We start from the raw sequence: 15,631 nt of genomic DNA, 5'->3' as shown, positions 1-15,631 counted from the left end.
TTTTGGTAAAATATAGGAGTAGTTTACCATTATGTTCTCCCATTCAGTATGCCTTTGCTATTGTCCCTAAGGTGTTCATCTGCCTTCAACATCTTCCTATATCACTGTTGCTACAGTGCCTGCTTGCTTTAGCTGGGCAGCTGAGATGACCTTCGGGTGGATGACCGTGCTGGAATATACTCTTGGCTGTTCTCCTAGTGTTCTTTGTTCATTCCTCCCTAGAATACCCCACCCTTACCACACAATGAGGCAGAACGGCAGGACTTGGGGTGAAAAACTTGTGAGCTCCTTTTGGGACAGTGTCTGTCCTGCAAAACTATGTACTACAGGCCATTCAACCAAGCAGAAGATATAAATCATCACAAACCAGATGGCCAGGGTATCCAGGAAACACATCACTGTGATAATTTCAACTACCCTGATAGCAACTTGGAATCAAACTCTGTGAATTGAGCAGGAAATCCAACAGGTTCTTGATGTGCCTTGCAGACAAATATTTTGCTCCAAAGGTGGAGGAGAGAATTAAGAAGATCAGCTACTGTATATTGGACTTAGTACATACTAACAGGGAATCAAAGAATTGGACATGGTAGGAACCTTGGGAGAGAGTGACCATGTGATCCTAGAATTCATCATATTGCAGGTATGAGAACTGAAGGTATCCAGATTAATGTTCTAGATTTCAAGGGAGCTGACTTCAACAAGCCAGGAATAAAAATGGGAAGGATTTCATGGATGGAAATCCCGAAGGGAAAGAGAGTTCAGGACAGTTGGGAAATTCTGAAAAAAGTGATAATTAAGGCCCAAACATAAACAGTAACAAAAAGCAAAAAGGGGAGACACCTGATGAGACTGGCATGGTTGCAGCAAGATCTTTCTGATAAACTGAGAAACAAATAGGACATGTTTTAAAAAATGGAAAGAGGGGCACATAATAAAAGCAGAATATCAGGAAACAGCTTGAATCTGCAAGGATGGGGTCAGGAAGGGTAAGGCTCAGTATGAGCTGCGGTTTGTGAGGAATGCCAAAAATAACAAAAAAGTTTCTCTGGATATATGTGGAACAAGAGGAAAGTCAAGGAAATGATTGACCCACTGGAGGGAGAAGATGGCAAGATGGTGCCAGGCAACAGAGAGAATGTTGAACTGCTTAATTCCTACCTTGCATCTTTTTTTTTTTTTTTTTGCAAAAGGAAAATGTGGTCCAACCTGTCAGAAGCTGCACCATGGGGGGCAGAAGAGAAATGCCTATCACAATAAGTAAGGAATTGTTGAGAGAATACTTGACTGCTTTGAATGAATTCAAGTCTCCTGGACTAGATGAGTTACATTCTAGGATGCTAAAGAAGCTGGCACGTGTCCTCTCAGAGCCACTGAGTGAAATCTTTGTGAAATCCTGGAGTAGAGAGAAAGTGCAGAAGACTGGAGAAGAGCCAACATTGTTCCAATAAAAAGAGGAAAAAGTGGACCCAGATCAATCAGCTTGACATGAATATCTGGGGAAAGCCTAGAAAAGATAATCAAGCAGTGGGTTTGCAAGTACTTAGAAATGAACAGGATGATTACCAGAATCCAGCATGGATTTGTTAAAAACAGGTTGTGCCAGGCAAATCTTATTGCTTTGTTTGACAATATGAATAGATTAATGGATCAATATGACTAATTAATGGACCATTAGTGGATGTAGTATACTTAGACTTCAATAAGACATTTGGTGAAGTAGACCATAGCTTCCTCCCTGATAAACTGGAACAATGTGGGATGGATGTTCCCACTACCAGATGGATTTGCAGATGCTGGACAACTAACATGCTAACATGGAGTCCTTAATGGGTCTATGTCTGCATGGAGGAAGGTATGCAGTGAGGTACTTCAGGTTTCTGTCCTGGATTCAATAGTCTTCAATATCTTCATAAATGATTTAGATAAGGTAATAGAAGGGATGATCGTAAAATTTGCAGATAACACAAAGCTGGGAAGGGATTGCTAACACCTGGAAGATAGGCTCAAGGTTAAAAAAAGATCTTGATAGACTAGAAGATTGGGGCTTATCCAAAAAATGTTGTTTAGTAGTGAGAAATGTAAGGTTCTGCACTTAGGCAGGAAAAATCAGATGCACAGGTACAAGATAGGTGGTACCTGGCTCAGCAGTAGTACTTGTGAGAAAGATCAGGTTGCCCCAGTAGACTGCAGATTAAGCAGGCTAAGGGGAGATATGATAGCAGTCTTTCAATGCATGAAGGGACGTCAGGGCAGGGGGTGTGGATTTATTCCCCATGGTACCCAGTAAGACATGAATCAGTGGGTTGAAGCTTTACAGAAGGAGATCCAAATTTGAAATTAGAAGGAATTTCCTGACTGTAAGAGCTATTAAGCAGTTGAACAACCTGCCTCCTGAAGTTGTGGATGCTCCATCAGTGGAGGTTTTCAAGAAAATATTAGACAGCTATTTGTCCAGGACAGTATGAGGATTCCTGCATTGGGCAGGGGGTCAGATTAGGTCTCCAAGGTCCCTTCCAACCTTATGGTTCTACGAGACTCAGGAAAACTAGCTGAACTGTCCAAGCTCAGAAACCCACAGGCTGATGAACACAACACATTATATAGGTAGCAAACAGAATAATCATGTTCAGTCTATTTAACAAAAGCTGCAGGTGAATATCAAAACCAAGAGGAACCAAAGAAAGTTTGGCATACAAAACAAGATCAAGGTTTTGAGATACAAGACACAAAGACTATTTCCAGTAATCTCTTTACCCTGCTGTGTGAGGTTTTCTATTTCAGATAGCTGAGACCTTCGTCCTATTCTCAGTGATAGAGGATGCTGTAATTCTCTAACAGCCTGGTCCCGAATCTGGTTTTGTATGCTGTTATCTCTGTACTCTTCTGCACAGTGGCAGCATTGTTCCTGGAAAGTCAGTCACTGAGGTGACGATGAGAAAACTGAAATAAGAGTTTCTAGAGATGGAGTTCAGGCTCTGGTGCTCAGTTGTAGATCCTAAGGGAAGGGAGGTCTTACAGGGTCAGCATTCTTGCTCTCCTTGTAACGTTTTCTTTCTCAGAGTCCAGGCTAGTCATGACAAGAAAATATTCTACAACTGCAACGCCCGAAGCAATCCCTCACCCATTCAGATATCAAGGGAGGACTATAAATTAATTGTGGATAATCTTAGTGCCCAAATGTTGTCTTCTATTAGCCTTCCATTATTATATAGTGCATTATATCATCTCTAACAGTTAATTTCTACACTAAGTGGACATTCTAATTATCTATCTACCTACCTATCTACCCATCCATCCATTCAGTTGAAAGTATGTCTCAGTAAAATCCATGTAATTTATGCCCAGGTATTTAACATTTCTATTTTAAATAATGTATCTGATATTTTTTAAATATTTGTGGAGAGAGTACTTGGTTTTACTCTTTCTTCAAAAGAATGGATTGCAAAAATGAAGAATGACCGTTGTTTTCAAAAGGAAGGAAGAAACTTAGCTCCGTAGAGGAACATATGCTCTGCACATTCACAACATCTTAGAATATTTTTGTTTCTGTAACTGAAACTATTTTGCATTGCAGAGTTGATTGGTCTAAGGCTTTGGAGGTCCAGTGTAGACAACACAGTATTGGATTAAATAGATCTTGGTGTGACATAGAATTGGAGCAGAGTATTTATGTTGCTGGTATAGGAGGACATCCCCCTATCTGTTCTTTCATTCCCATCATGTTTTGTGGGGAGTTTGTTAGCAATGCCAGTTGTCCCAGTTGAAATTCCACTGCTGAATTTCAAATGCAAATGAGAAATGACTGGAGCCTCTTCAAAGCTTCACGGGGCATGCATGATCTGCAGTTACCTATATATGGTTTAGGTTAAAGGGGTAATATAAGATACAGTGTAATTATACAGATTGAAATCTGTTATATAAAATATGCTATGAAATAATGCTGTTCAGATTTTTAATCTAATATTTTATTTTTATTTTATCATATCGAGATGGATTTTACAGTATGTCGATGGTTTACAGTGGAAACAAAACCAAAGTTAAATTAAAGAGATTAAAGCCAACAATGTAAAGCCTTTTTTTTTTTTTTTTACAAAGCTTTATTAATAGAGCTTTTTAAAAAGAAAAGAAAATGGAATATCCCCTCTACTCAATGGAGAGTACATTCCAGAGTCCAGAATTGGCCACAGAAAACACTGGTCCCCAACTGCCGGGAAACAGGCAATGGCACCTGTATACAAACCTCAACAGATGATTACGAAAATCCCAAACGGTGTGGCTATCTAAGTACATATTAATTGATCCAAAACAAAGCCTAGACATCAAAGCAGGATTTTTTTTAGCACAAAGATGTTACATTCTAAATTTGAGCAATTGAAATCCCCATATCCATGTATAGAGTGGAGAAAATTTTGTAAGCATCCATTCTGTCAGCCCTCAAGATAGGCCAGATCAGGAAACAGACTTCCCAAGGACTATTGGAACTCTTTATTGGTGCAACAGAATCTAGAAAGCCTGACAGAATTTTTCTCTCCTTTCCTCTCATATCAAAGAGAGTCAAGACACCACCTTCTGTCTTTCCAGGATATGCTTATATTTTCATGATGGCTGATTCATACCTTCTTCAAGGCTACCTCTGAATTCCTCTAGACTGTCTCTCCCAACTCCAAAGGAATATTCTGATTCATGGTGTGATACTCTACATACTTGAACTCAGTTCTTGCCATCTTATTAGATGCTTGGGAAACACTGAACATTTTTCTTGTTCCCCCCAATGTTTCTGAAGATAGAGTTCACTTTGGATCTAATATTTTCATTGGTTATGAATCCTATTTAAGCTGGAGATGAATCACTGCAGAAAGGTATATTTGGTCAAGCTGTAATACAGTACATCATTTCTCTGTATTTGACAGTTAGGAATTTGGAACAAGCATTTGATGCTTCTCTGCCCATCTTAGCCCCAAATTCATCACTTTACATTTACTGTTCAACTGAATTAAAAATGCTGCCCTAAACTGAGAAGATACAGTATACACATGAAGATATTGGTAGTAAACTAGGGATATATTTAAAGAATTGGAATATAAAGCAGATACCTTCTTTTACTCTCCAGATTATCTGGTGAACCACCTTTTATGGCAAGTTCGGAAGAAAAACTTTTTGAAATTATAAAAAAAGGAGATCTTCATTTTAAACATTCGGTCTGGCAATCAGTCAATAAAGCTGGTAGGTAGATCACTATATTACTAAAAACCTATTGATAAAATAAAAGCATCATCAAATGACTACAGTATTTTAACCTTTTTAAATAATTAAATAACAGGCTCCTCACTGATGTATAAAGAAATTTCACAAAATAATTGCTGAATAGTTCTCTGCTGGATTAATGCATATAAATACAATGGAGAGATGTATCCGTTACCGCTAATAGAAATGAGGTTCATGAATGTCTCTTTTTATAGCTAAAAATGTATTGCAGCTGCTTCTGAAAGTAGATCCTGCCCACAGAATCACTGCAAATGAACTGCTTGACTGCCAGTGGATTACAGTAAGTTTTATTTCACTTTCTTTTTAAACATTTCTATCTTTCTGGTTTGCAAAATTAATTTTTCCTATTACCTTCAGATGAAAATTTATTTACATATGCTATTTACCTATAAGTTTAACACATTCTAATTAGGAAAGTTTAAAGGTGAATCTGGATTGTCTTAATGGCTTAGTTAATTTCATAGTGTATACATATGTAATAGTGGAATCTACTATAAAAATTAATCCCTTGATTCTAAGTGGCATGCAGTGCTTTTAGAAATTTATGCCTGTGACATCAGGAAAATGTATCTAGCTGCTTCAAAAAGTTATAGGTAACAAATCTTTATTTTATATAGCTAGATGTATCATAACACAGTACATCATGAATAAACAGTTAAGGGCACAATCTACTGGAGACTTCCTCAAAACAATTGTCCTAAAATGTTCTGCCCCAACATATAAGCAAATAAAGTTTCATTTTACTATCAATTATCTGCAAAGTATATATTTATTTTTTCAGCATATTAAAAGTTTTGGAACTGTAGAGAGTTCCTAATAATTTTGGAAATAATAATTTCCATAATATTCATGGAAATGAATATAATTTCTTGTATGTATGTGTGTGTGTGTGTGTATGTGTGTGTGTGTGTATGTATATATGTATATGTGTGTGTGTGTGTATGTGTGTGTGTGTATATATATATATGTATATATATATATATATATATATAAAAATTCTTCCTGATTTCACACATTTCTGTTTGTTCCCAGTCTTTTAGTACTTCTACAGCGATTGAGAGAAGTCTGATATTGAAACTGAGATCCAAAATCTAAATTCCTCTGCTAGCTGCCATGGGCTGCTTGAGCAGAAAAAGGGGTCTTGTGGAGTGCCTGCAGAAAGGTGTGAATCCACAAGAACAATAGCTCTGCCAGTATTCCTACATGCCAATAACATTAGGGAAAAGTGTGGCAGTCCTGGAACTGATGGATTTTCTATTCCATTGCAAACAATGAGAGGAAAATTAAAAATTAAAAAACCTACAGAGAGAGGAAAATGCCAACTGTCCTGCTGATATAAACCCAGTTGAGTTCTGAATAAGCAATTCTTCTACTTTTGGATCTTGTATCCATTGGGAGGGTTGCTTTCCTCTGGAAAGAGATATACTGAAAAATGAGTGACAGTATTAGAATCATATGCAGCACAATTTCTGTAGAAAATTATACACAGCAAAACTAGGTTTAATTTTAAAACTTCCTTCAAGTCAGAGCTTATTTATTGCATGTTTACACCATATAATGCTGCTTCTTATTTTTGGTGTTCATGCTGCTTCTTATTGCTGGGAAATCCTTGTAAGGTCCAGCAGCCAAAATATGTAGACTATTTAGCTGTGACTAATGGCCAAACGATCTAGATATCCGGCCATAGGCTTAGTTACTTTAGTAACTGCTCATACATAACTTAATTTATTCATGATTTTATTCATCATTTGTATTGCGTGTTTTTAAAATTATTTGTTGTCCCAATGTCCTGTATTTTATACACTTCTATATATTGTTTTTGTGATTTTTATGCAACAATGCTGCATTCTGCTATGCCATACAAAATAAATAAATAAACAGACAAACCATACAATGGCAAAGGTTTGTGGGCCTTTCTTAACAGTTAAAACTATGAAATACATTAAAATAACAGAACAATATAAAATGTAAAACAAATGTAAACAGTTGGGTAATGAAATGTCTGCTAGCAAACAACCAAGCTCAGAAAGTACCAAGAACTCCACAGAATAGATTTAATGTAAAATCAAGAGTGCAGCACAGCAGCAGAGCAATGTCTTTTAATACCCGAAAGGCAAAATACTTGGAATTACCAAAAGAGGCTCATCTGATGCTGAAAAGATTACGGTGTGGGTGCCAGTGTTATGGCAATTTTATTTTGCTATGTTTGTTTTTACTCTATTACATTTTGTTACATCGTTTGCTACTGTAATTTTAAGAAGGGAAACCTCTTCTCATTTCCCCTTGTTTCCCTCCCTGCTTGTTCACAGTGTTATTCCAATGAATTTTTAACTTTCCTGATTCTTCTCCCCCCCACCCCCACTTAATCTCTTAGATGGAACTCAACTGATACTGACCTTTACCTGACAACACACACACATTGTTCGAATTTCTTCCTGTTTACTTCCCTCAAGGCTTTTGTTAAGTGTCTATAACTCAGTAATTCCTGCAAATCTGTGTCTAGCACTGCTCTTAATCACTATTAATAACTCCACCTCCTGACCACTAAAGCTCATCTAGATGCTCCCTCTGCCATTGTTTTGATAACTTCCTCTCCTTTCTTTGTATTGTCCTATTGACCTTAAGTTTACCTATGTACACAAAATGTGGTCAGAGAGTTGCAAGGTAAAGACAGATGCACCTTTGTTATGCTCTTTCCAATTCCAGAATTTAAAAATAAATGTTACTGCCTTTTGCCCTATCTCCATGTGCTGCTAATTTTCTTAAGACCAAACTTTATTTAGAAATACTCCATAACTAACTTTACATTGTTTGGCAGTAGCATCCAGAGAAAGATCTCAAAATAAAATCTGACAGCTGAGGTAGATATTGATCCTAAGCCATTTAAGGTTTTAAAGATTAATACTAGCACTTTGAATGGGGTGTGGAAATGGAGAAGAAATTGGTACAAATCATGAAGTAATGGTGTAACATTATCATGATTAAGATAACTTGTCAACTATTAATTTATCTAATGATTATTATAGATAATTCAGTTTCTTTGTTGTGCAGCATAGAAAGACTAATATATCAAAATGACAGGGTTTGCTATCATAGCATTTATCAGAAGGAAAATTGTTGAAATATTAGTTTTGGACATAATGTTTTACAAAATTGTGGTTAAGGCAACAGGCTAGAAACCAGGAGACTGAGAGTTCTAGTCCCACCTTAGGCATGAAAGCCGGCTGGGTGACCTTGGGCCACTCACTCTCTCTCAGCCCAAGAGCCAACCAGGCGTGGTATGAGAGTTCTAGTCCTGCCTTAGGCATGAAAGCCGGCTGGTTGACCTTGGGCCAGTCGCTCTTAGCCCAACTCATCTCACAGAGTTGCTGTTGGGGGGAAAAGAGGAGGAGGAAGGAATATTAGATATGTTTGCCACCTTGAGTTATTTATAAAAATAATAAAGACAGGATAGAAAACAAACAAACAAACAAACAAACAAATTGTAGGAAGAGACATGCCAGAATGACTGTATCCTTAGAATTTTCTATTTCTCTCCCTCAATGATTAATAAATAAAAGCCTCTTAAGAAAATAAGGTAAATAATTGGCATGGTGCTTGTGATTTTCATTATGCATAATCTGAGTATGTCTTCTGAAAGTATAATTTCTATTTTTTGTATTATGTAGTTGGTTTGTACTTGGTGTTGATTTTCTTAGCAGTGTATATTGACACCAAATATGATTGAGTGCTACATTTTTATTTTCAATTACTTGAAAGGTTCCTCCTTTTACCATTATTAAGCACTGGTTTTGTCTGTTCTGATCATTATAGATTGTTTTAACCAATTGAATGCTCAGCAATTCTGCAATGTCCTGTTTATGGGTATATACCTAAGTTTCTTCAGTAGCCAGAAAGTGCTATTAGAGCCCCTTTCTCTATTACTACGTGTTTTTTTTAAAAAAAACATTTTTTCTTAATTTTTGAACAGTTCCTTCAACAAATCTTTATTTCTCTCTGGGTACTATGGTATGGGAATATGGTATGGGAATATTGCCATTCAGAGGCAAGCATTTGAAGATCATAAAATAGAAAATGTCTTTATGATGCAAGCTGAGTGCCACATGATGGAGGGGCATATTGTTTCAGTCTATGATTTGAATCTTACTGACATGCCCTTCCTTAAAATCTGGATGAAAAGAACTTGAAGGAAAGACAAAAGAAAATGAACAATCTAAAAGGCAGCCAATTAGTAATCATCTACTTTCCCCTCAATTAGCACCAGATGCTAGCAAAATTAAAAGCAACAGGTGTTCAAATGAAGCAATATAGCAATTAAGTTAAGTGGTTCCACTTTCTTAAAAACTGTCAGAACACAGCCATCCTCCTATTTCATGTGCTATTTAAGTATTTGTAGCTCTTTAAAACACAGTTTTTCCCCCCCAGGCTACAACTCAGCCACTTATTTTGTAGGTGCGATTTGGTGCACTTAATTACCTGAATGTGCTTGCAAATAAAGTAGTTATTTTGTTGTCTACAACATCAGTTTATCTACTGTTAATTACAGATGTAAATTTGCATCTGCAGAATTGAAGTCCATATCTGAAAACCATTCTATAAATTCAGAAATACCAGGTATATATTACTTAAATGCATATAGAATTTTCTTTGTGCATGCCTATTTATTCCAGTCCTCATGTCTCAAGACAGCATATCTAAATCAAATCTTTATTTCGGTCCTAGTCCAGGATAAAAACACTTTATACACATGCACACAAACACGCTTCTAGTAGTAGTTTCTAGGCAAAGACTATTTGTATCAAGATACCACCAAATGATCCTTTTGTCTCCATATTTGTGTTACCACTTTAATTCAAATTGAGGACAGGAAGCTGTGCCTTCATTCCAAATGGCTGTCTGAGCTCTTTCAGCTGTTCACAGCCCTATTCCCTACAAAGTAATAGAAAAGGGGATGTAATTTTCATAAGGACAAAAGTGCTTCTTACTTTAGCTTGGAGAGGTGGCTGCTTACAAGTGTTTGCACTTGTGTGTAGCACCAAGTATGGGAGTAATTGTCTAAGTTACGTCTTGCACTATTTTAATTATTTAAATATTCAAGCAATGAGAAACTTGAAGCTGAGGGTAGGTAAGCTGGAATGGTTCCATTATTCTAGAAATGTTACTGCTTTTGAACTGTAAATATGAAGCATTGCTAATAATCCCAGTACTTTTTCTGACTGAGAATTTCATGGAACTTGGTTGGTTAAATAGGTTGCCAGAAAAGAGACAAAACATATTTGCAGATAGTTTCATTTGCAATGTGAAGATTGATTTGTGCTGTTCTTATTTCTAACCTTGATCATTTCCAGTAGTTTACAATAATTTTCTCTAGATATTCTTAACAGAACATATGCAACATCTAATTATAAGGCAGAACCTGAACCTTGGATAAATGATCAACCAAAGTTGCCATCCAATTGTAACCTTAATATGACAGAAGGGAAAAATTATTTTTAAAAATGGAAAATAACTGTATGAACTTATGTGTAAATAATTTCATTTTAATTAAAGGTCAATCAAATGGATTTGTTATCCTGGCCTAACTACTACTTTTTCCTAAGACTGTACATTTCTAAAATAAAGCATGAAAGGTTTAAACTAAAAGATCATAGTAAAGAGATTCAAGCACCATACTCTCCATACCTTCCTGGTAGCTTAACCCCAAAGTGGAAGATTGCATTGTAAACTTGCAAACAATACAAGGTTACAATTTCTGTGTCTAAGGCAGGGAGTAAACTATCACAAATACCACTTCCTGCATTCTGATTATCTTCCCTGTGATATTCTAGGTGGCTGTTGGTGCACATTTTTTTTTCCTGATGGGAACTCTTGAGACCACCTTTTCTCCAAAGAGGCCAGCTTCATAATCTGTCATTCCTGTGCTACAGTATTCAGAAGCAATTACGGGGTTATTTCTGGCATGTTCTAGTCATAATGGAAAAGAATCCTATCAAAAAGTACTCTATTAAGTTGGTAGTGGTCTTATTAAAAGAGCCAAAGGTGCTCTACTGCTTTAGTTCTCTCCCCCCCCCCCCTTTAGAGGAGAAAAAGCTTTATTTCTTTGGTGTTCTTGCACTCTCATCATGTGGTTTATCCTGTTTGGCAGAATTAAAGAAATATAGTCTCCATTAAATCAGGAGCAGCATAGAAGTTGCTCATCTGTTTTGTTCATTTTTTCTCTGAAAAAAAACCCTTAAATTGATTGTTATTGTTTAGGGTGAAACAGACATTGTTCAGAGGCCATTTAATGTCCTTGAGTTAATGAAGAAGTGGAATAGCAGCAGCAGCAGTACCACACAGCCTGCAGAAGTAGGAGTCCTTGAAGATGGACTGAATGGAGCACCACCTGCCTCACAACAGGAAGAAATTCGTGAAGGGCAAGATAGCCCTGTCAGCAGCAATGGCAATTCAGATCCCAATATAGAAACAGAAACAGAGAGTGGGAGCAGCAAACCCTCAACCCCAACAAAACAAGTAAAGTTATATTTGTCAGCTTAAATGAAATAGCTAAGCAACAGCACAGACAGTGTTAGTCAACTCAATAACTCTTATATTTGCATCTGATGTTTTCTTAAAATCAGTTTGTCCTTTCCTCTTTTTTCCCCAGACTAACAAGAAAAAAAATCATACCAATGTTTTACCAAATGGGACTTATAGAAAGAAGACTTCATCTGTCAAATCAACCTCCAGTGTAAGTATATTTACCCAACAATCAACTTAGTTATGTAGCAGCCCAACTGTGAGCACTTGCACTAAGGAGGGATTGTAGATTATCTGTGCTCCGTGTTATTACAGCATGATAAGAAAAATGTTGCTATCACAGAAATCAGAACATCTTCATGAATTCCCTTTTTTTTTTTCCAGATGAGGAAAGTGTAGATGTAAGCCCAGTAGTAGTCCCATGGATTTTCAGGATATTTTCACGTGCTGAGCCAGAAAGGTTTTTACTGATATCATAACAAACTGAGTAAAAAAGTACTCCAAAGCAGTAGGTGGAAAGTAATTTGTGGAGTCCCTCACCATTGGTCGTGCTCCTTAGGCCTGGTGGGAGTGGCTTAGCCATTCCTGCTCTGAAGCGTTTTGAGGGTTATAGCTATGCTGAACAGGTTTTGTTGCTAATCCACATTTTAGTTTATCTGATTTACAGTCATTCTGAGAGATAACTACATCTCTGTTCTTTCTTAAGTATTCTTTCCTTCACAATCTTACCCATGAAATCTTGCTTCAGCGCTAACAGGGAAACCATGTACTTTGGCTAAATATCACTGTACAAATGTTCTCTCCCCATATTTTGTTCAATATTCAACGTATCTTGTTTTTATTGTCTTTTTAAGATTCAGAGTGGTGGAATTGGATCAATGTCTCCAAAACTAGCTGCAAAACGAAGCACAGAAAATCAAGAGAAGAAAATTGAAATAGACAAGCCTTTGAGCCAAGGACTTTCAAGCAAAAATACTCAAAAAACCACTGCCCATAGTGGCTTACACAAAAACAAAAAGAAATCTTAGAAGAATCCCACTTTTCAAAATGTAAGTCTTACAAAGTAACAAATGCCAGTGCCAAAATGTGGCAGCTCTATAAAAAAGGACCAATGTATCTTGAACTTCTATGCTTCTTGTTGTTATTCTGAGACCTGTAACCATCAAGAGAAGTCTAGTTTTGCAATACTGCTGATACGTGTTCTAAGGCAGTGTGAATTCCTAAACAATGTGAAGGCATCCACTGGTAGTATTACACTCAGAGCAGAGAATTGTGTGAAATTTTTGTCTTTTATTTATTGTACGCTAACAGGCATCATTCAGGCAAGCAACCAGTTTCTTTGAATCCACTTGTATTTGTCTAGGACTGCTTTCTATTGTCATAAAGATTTGTGAAAGGAGGAAAGAAAATTGGAAGCCAAAATATGTAATGGTGAAGTGATGAGGTTATTTTTTAAGTAACCGCATTTTGCACTTGTGAGAAATTGATAGGATTTTGTTAATAAAACTGTAGGCATTATAACTGGTGTACCAAGGTCAATTAAATTTGTTTCTAATTCTTTATGCATTATATTTGTTGGAGAATTTACTTTAAACAATTGTAGATATTATGAAAATCGCCAAGGTTAATCTTGCTGCTAAAATGCTTGTGCATTTAAATAAAAGAGATCTTAGAAAAGTGTATTTCACATGCTAGTTCATCTTCATTTTTAAAATAAAGATGGATTGTTCTGCTAAAGAGAAAATTAATTGTGTGTATGTGTGTGAATATGTGTATATTTAAAGGTCAAAATATCTTAATACACTTGTTGTTACATTATGCTTCAAGCTGTACATTATACCATTTTCCACTATGAACTTATTCTGGCCTGCTAGGTTCAATATTACTATTGGGATAAGATCTAGAGATAGGCTTCTTTCAAACATTGGGTACATTTATTTTTGATTTTATATTTGTAAAAAATCCAGTTTCTTCCTTACCATGAATGCCAGCAGCATCCCTGAGTGCATGTGCTGTCATGTTTTGGCTTCCAGATCTGGTGGCTTGTAAGGTGCCTCACTGCCTTCCCTGCTTCTCCCTTCTGAGAAGATTTGTTAGTTATGCTGTGACCCATGTAGTGTGCAAGCCACAGATTCCACAAAGATTTCTAGGCCCAGGAACCTCTGATGACATTATAAGTTAACGCTGTTACACTAACCCATGCAAAAGCTGCTTGAAGTCTTAAATCAAATTTGGCATGCAGAGACATTACATACATATGTAAGCTGCTGTGACTCGATATGGATTTGGTGGCCTTTAAATCTAAGGGAAAAAAGAAAGAAAAAAATCTGATACAGCTGCCCAATTCCCAAATAGTGATGGTTATTCAAATTTATTTTATTAAAACAAAATCAAGAATTGAATATTTCATTAAGCCAGTGAAAGGATTACTAACTTGAACTTGATAGAGTCATAATTTTTATTTAAAAAATACATTTGGAAAGTCTTCTGTTGAATTAATTGATTATTTCGTATTTCCCTCCTGCTTATCAAGCTTTTCTCAAGTGCACGAGGTACCTTTTGTCTTTAAAAGACCCAATCCAGGTGCTATTAACTTTCAGTTTTAGTTCTTTCCCTTTAGTCAGAGTGCTGCTTGGAGAACTTGCTCCCTCAGAGCTGCAGAAGCACCATTAGCCCATCTCAGGTCAGTCTAATTTTATCAGAGTGCTTGTTTCATGGCAAACTGATGACATTGTGTTCAGGGTGACTCAGTTTTGTGTTCAAAGAAGCTATTGATGATTGTACATGGATTTTTTTAATGAGCTGAGCTGACATACATTGTGGCCTCTGTTGTTTTAGGTCCATGAATGGATAGAATTCTATACAAAACAAATGGATCTGTAAAATTCTCTCATAACTGAGAAGACTGAATGCAAAACTTTTGCTTCAGTATCATGGTTCAAAATGTCATGGTTTTGAAACTGGAAAATTCAGGGTTGAATTTTCACTTTGTTTTGGCTTACTAGGGTACTCTTATCTCTCTAATCAGATTTGTTTCTCTTGAGGCTCCAGGAGAAACTATGGAAGTTATGTTTTAAACATAGTACCATGTATTTGAGAATGTTTGTCCCTTAAAGAGTCCCTTAATATTTTTTTTGGCACTTTCATATTGTAATTAGGCAGCTTGCCTATGCTGATGCCTGCATAGCTACTACCAGTCATATCACTGGGAAAACTGAAGCAAAGTACCTGATTTGACAAGACCTTAATCAACAGCATGTGGTCCCTTAAAAAATGGTTTCATTTGCTTATCCTATCTATGTGAATATTGAGAGCTATAATCCCTTTGAAGAAAATTTAGATATTAATGCTGTGTAGAAATACAGCATTCTACTTATATAAAAAAGGGCCTGAGAATAGTGAAAATTATACACCAGAATTTTACTAATTGGTCTTAGGCCTAGGCAAAAGAAAAGGAACGAGTGATTTTGTGTAACTTTTTGGCTTGGAAGATGCTAGTGAAATTCTTGTGGCCTGTCTTTAGTGCTACATACATAAAACTTTTGAAATAGACATGATGCATTAAAATGTCAAACTATATTATCAGTTATTTTCCCCTGTTCTTCCTTCCCGAAAGATTGTAGAAAGTAGGATCCAGGATTGTTTCTGACACCTTTTTCTCTTCTTCCTAGTGTTGTGAAACATGCATAGTTGGCAATCCCATGCTTGATTACGCTGTGCTTTGAATTCAGTATCAAGTGCTCTATTTTTTCTCAACAGCAATGCATGGGAATGTTAACATTCTTGCTGGGTTGTAACAAGTTTCATGAATTAATACAGAATTTTCCTTTTTAAAAAAATCCTA

At 36.4% G+C, this 15,631-nt stretch overlaps 1 protein-coding gene across 1 annotated transcript in view; it reads left to right on the top strand.

Moving 5' to 3' along the window:
• The window catches only part of STK33 (serine/threonine kinase 33), a 43,971-nt gene extending 30,448 nt beyond the window's left edge, over positions 1 to 13,523 (top strand). Inside the window, exons 9-13 of the mRNA XM_063289427.1 lie at positions 5,114 to 5,226; positions 5,463 to 5,548; positions 11,524 to 11,781; positions 11,915 to 11,998; positions 12,642 to 13,523. Coding sequence (XP_063145497.1) covers positions 5,114 to 5,226; positions 5,463 to 5,548; positions 11,524 to 11,781; positions 11,915 to 11,998; positions 12,642 to 12,815 — 715 coding nt within the window. The 3' untranslated portion in view covers positions 12,816 to 13,523. The remainder of the gene's footprint in view (positions 1 to 5,113; positions 5,227 to 5,462; positions 5,549 to 11,523; positions 11,782 to 11,914; positions 11,999 to 12,641) is intronic.
• Positions 13,524 to 15,631: the final 2,108 nt, after the last annotated feature.

This window comes from Candoia aspera, chromosome 1 (genome assembly GCF_035149785.1).
Source record: "Candoia aspera isolate rCanAsp1 chromosome 1, rCanAsp1.hap2, whole genome shotgun sequence".
NCBI classification, from domain to species: Eukaryota; Metazoa; Chordata; class Lepidosauria; order Squamata; family Boidae; genus Candoia; species Candoia aspera.
The sequence above is the reverse complement of the archived record's forward strand: the minus strand, read 5'-3'. Positions and strand labels throughout refer to the sequence as shown.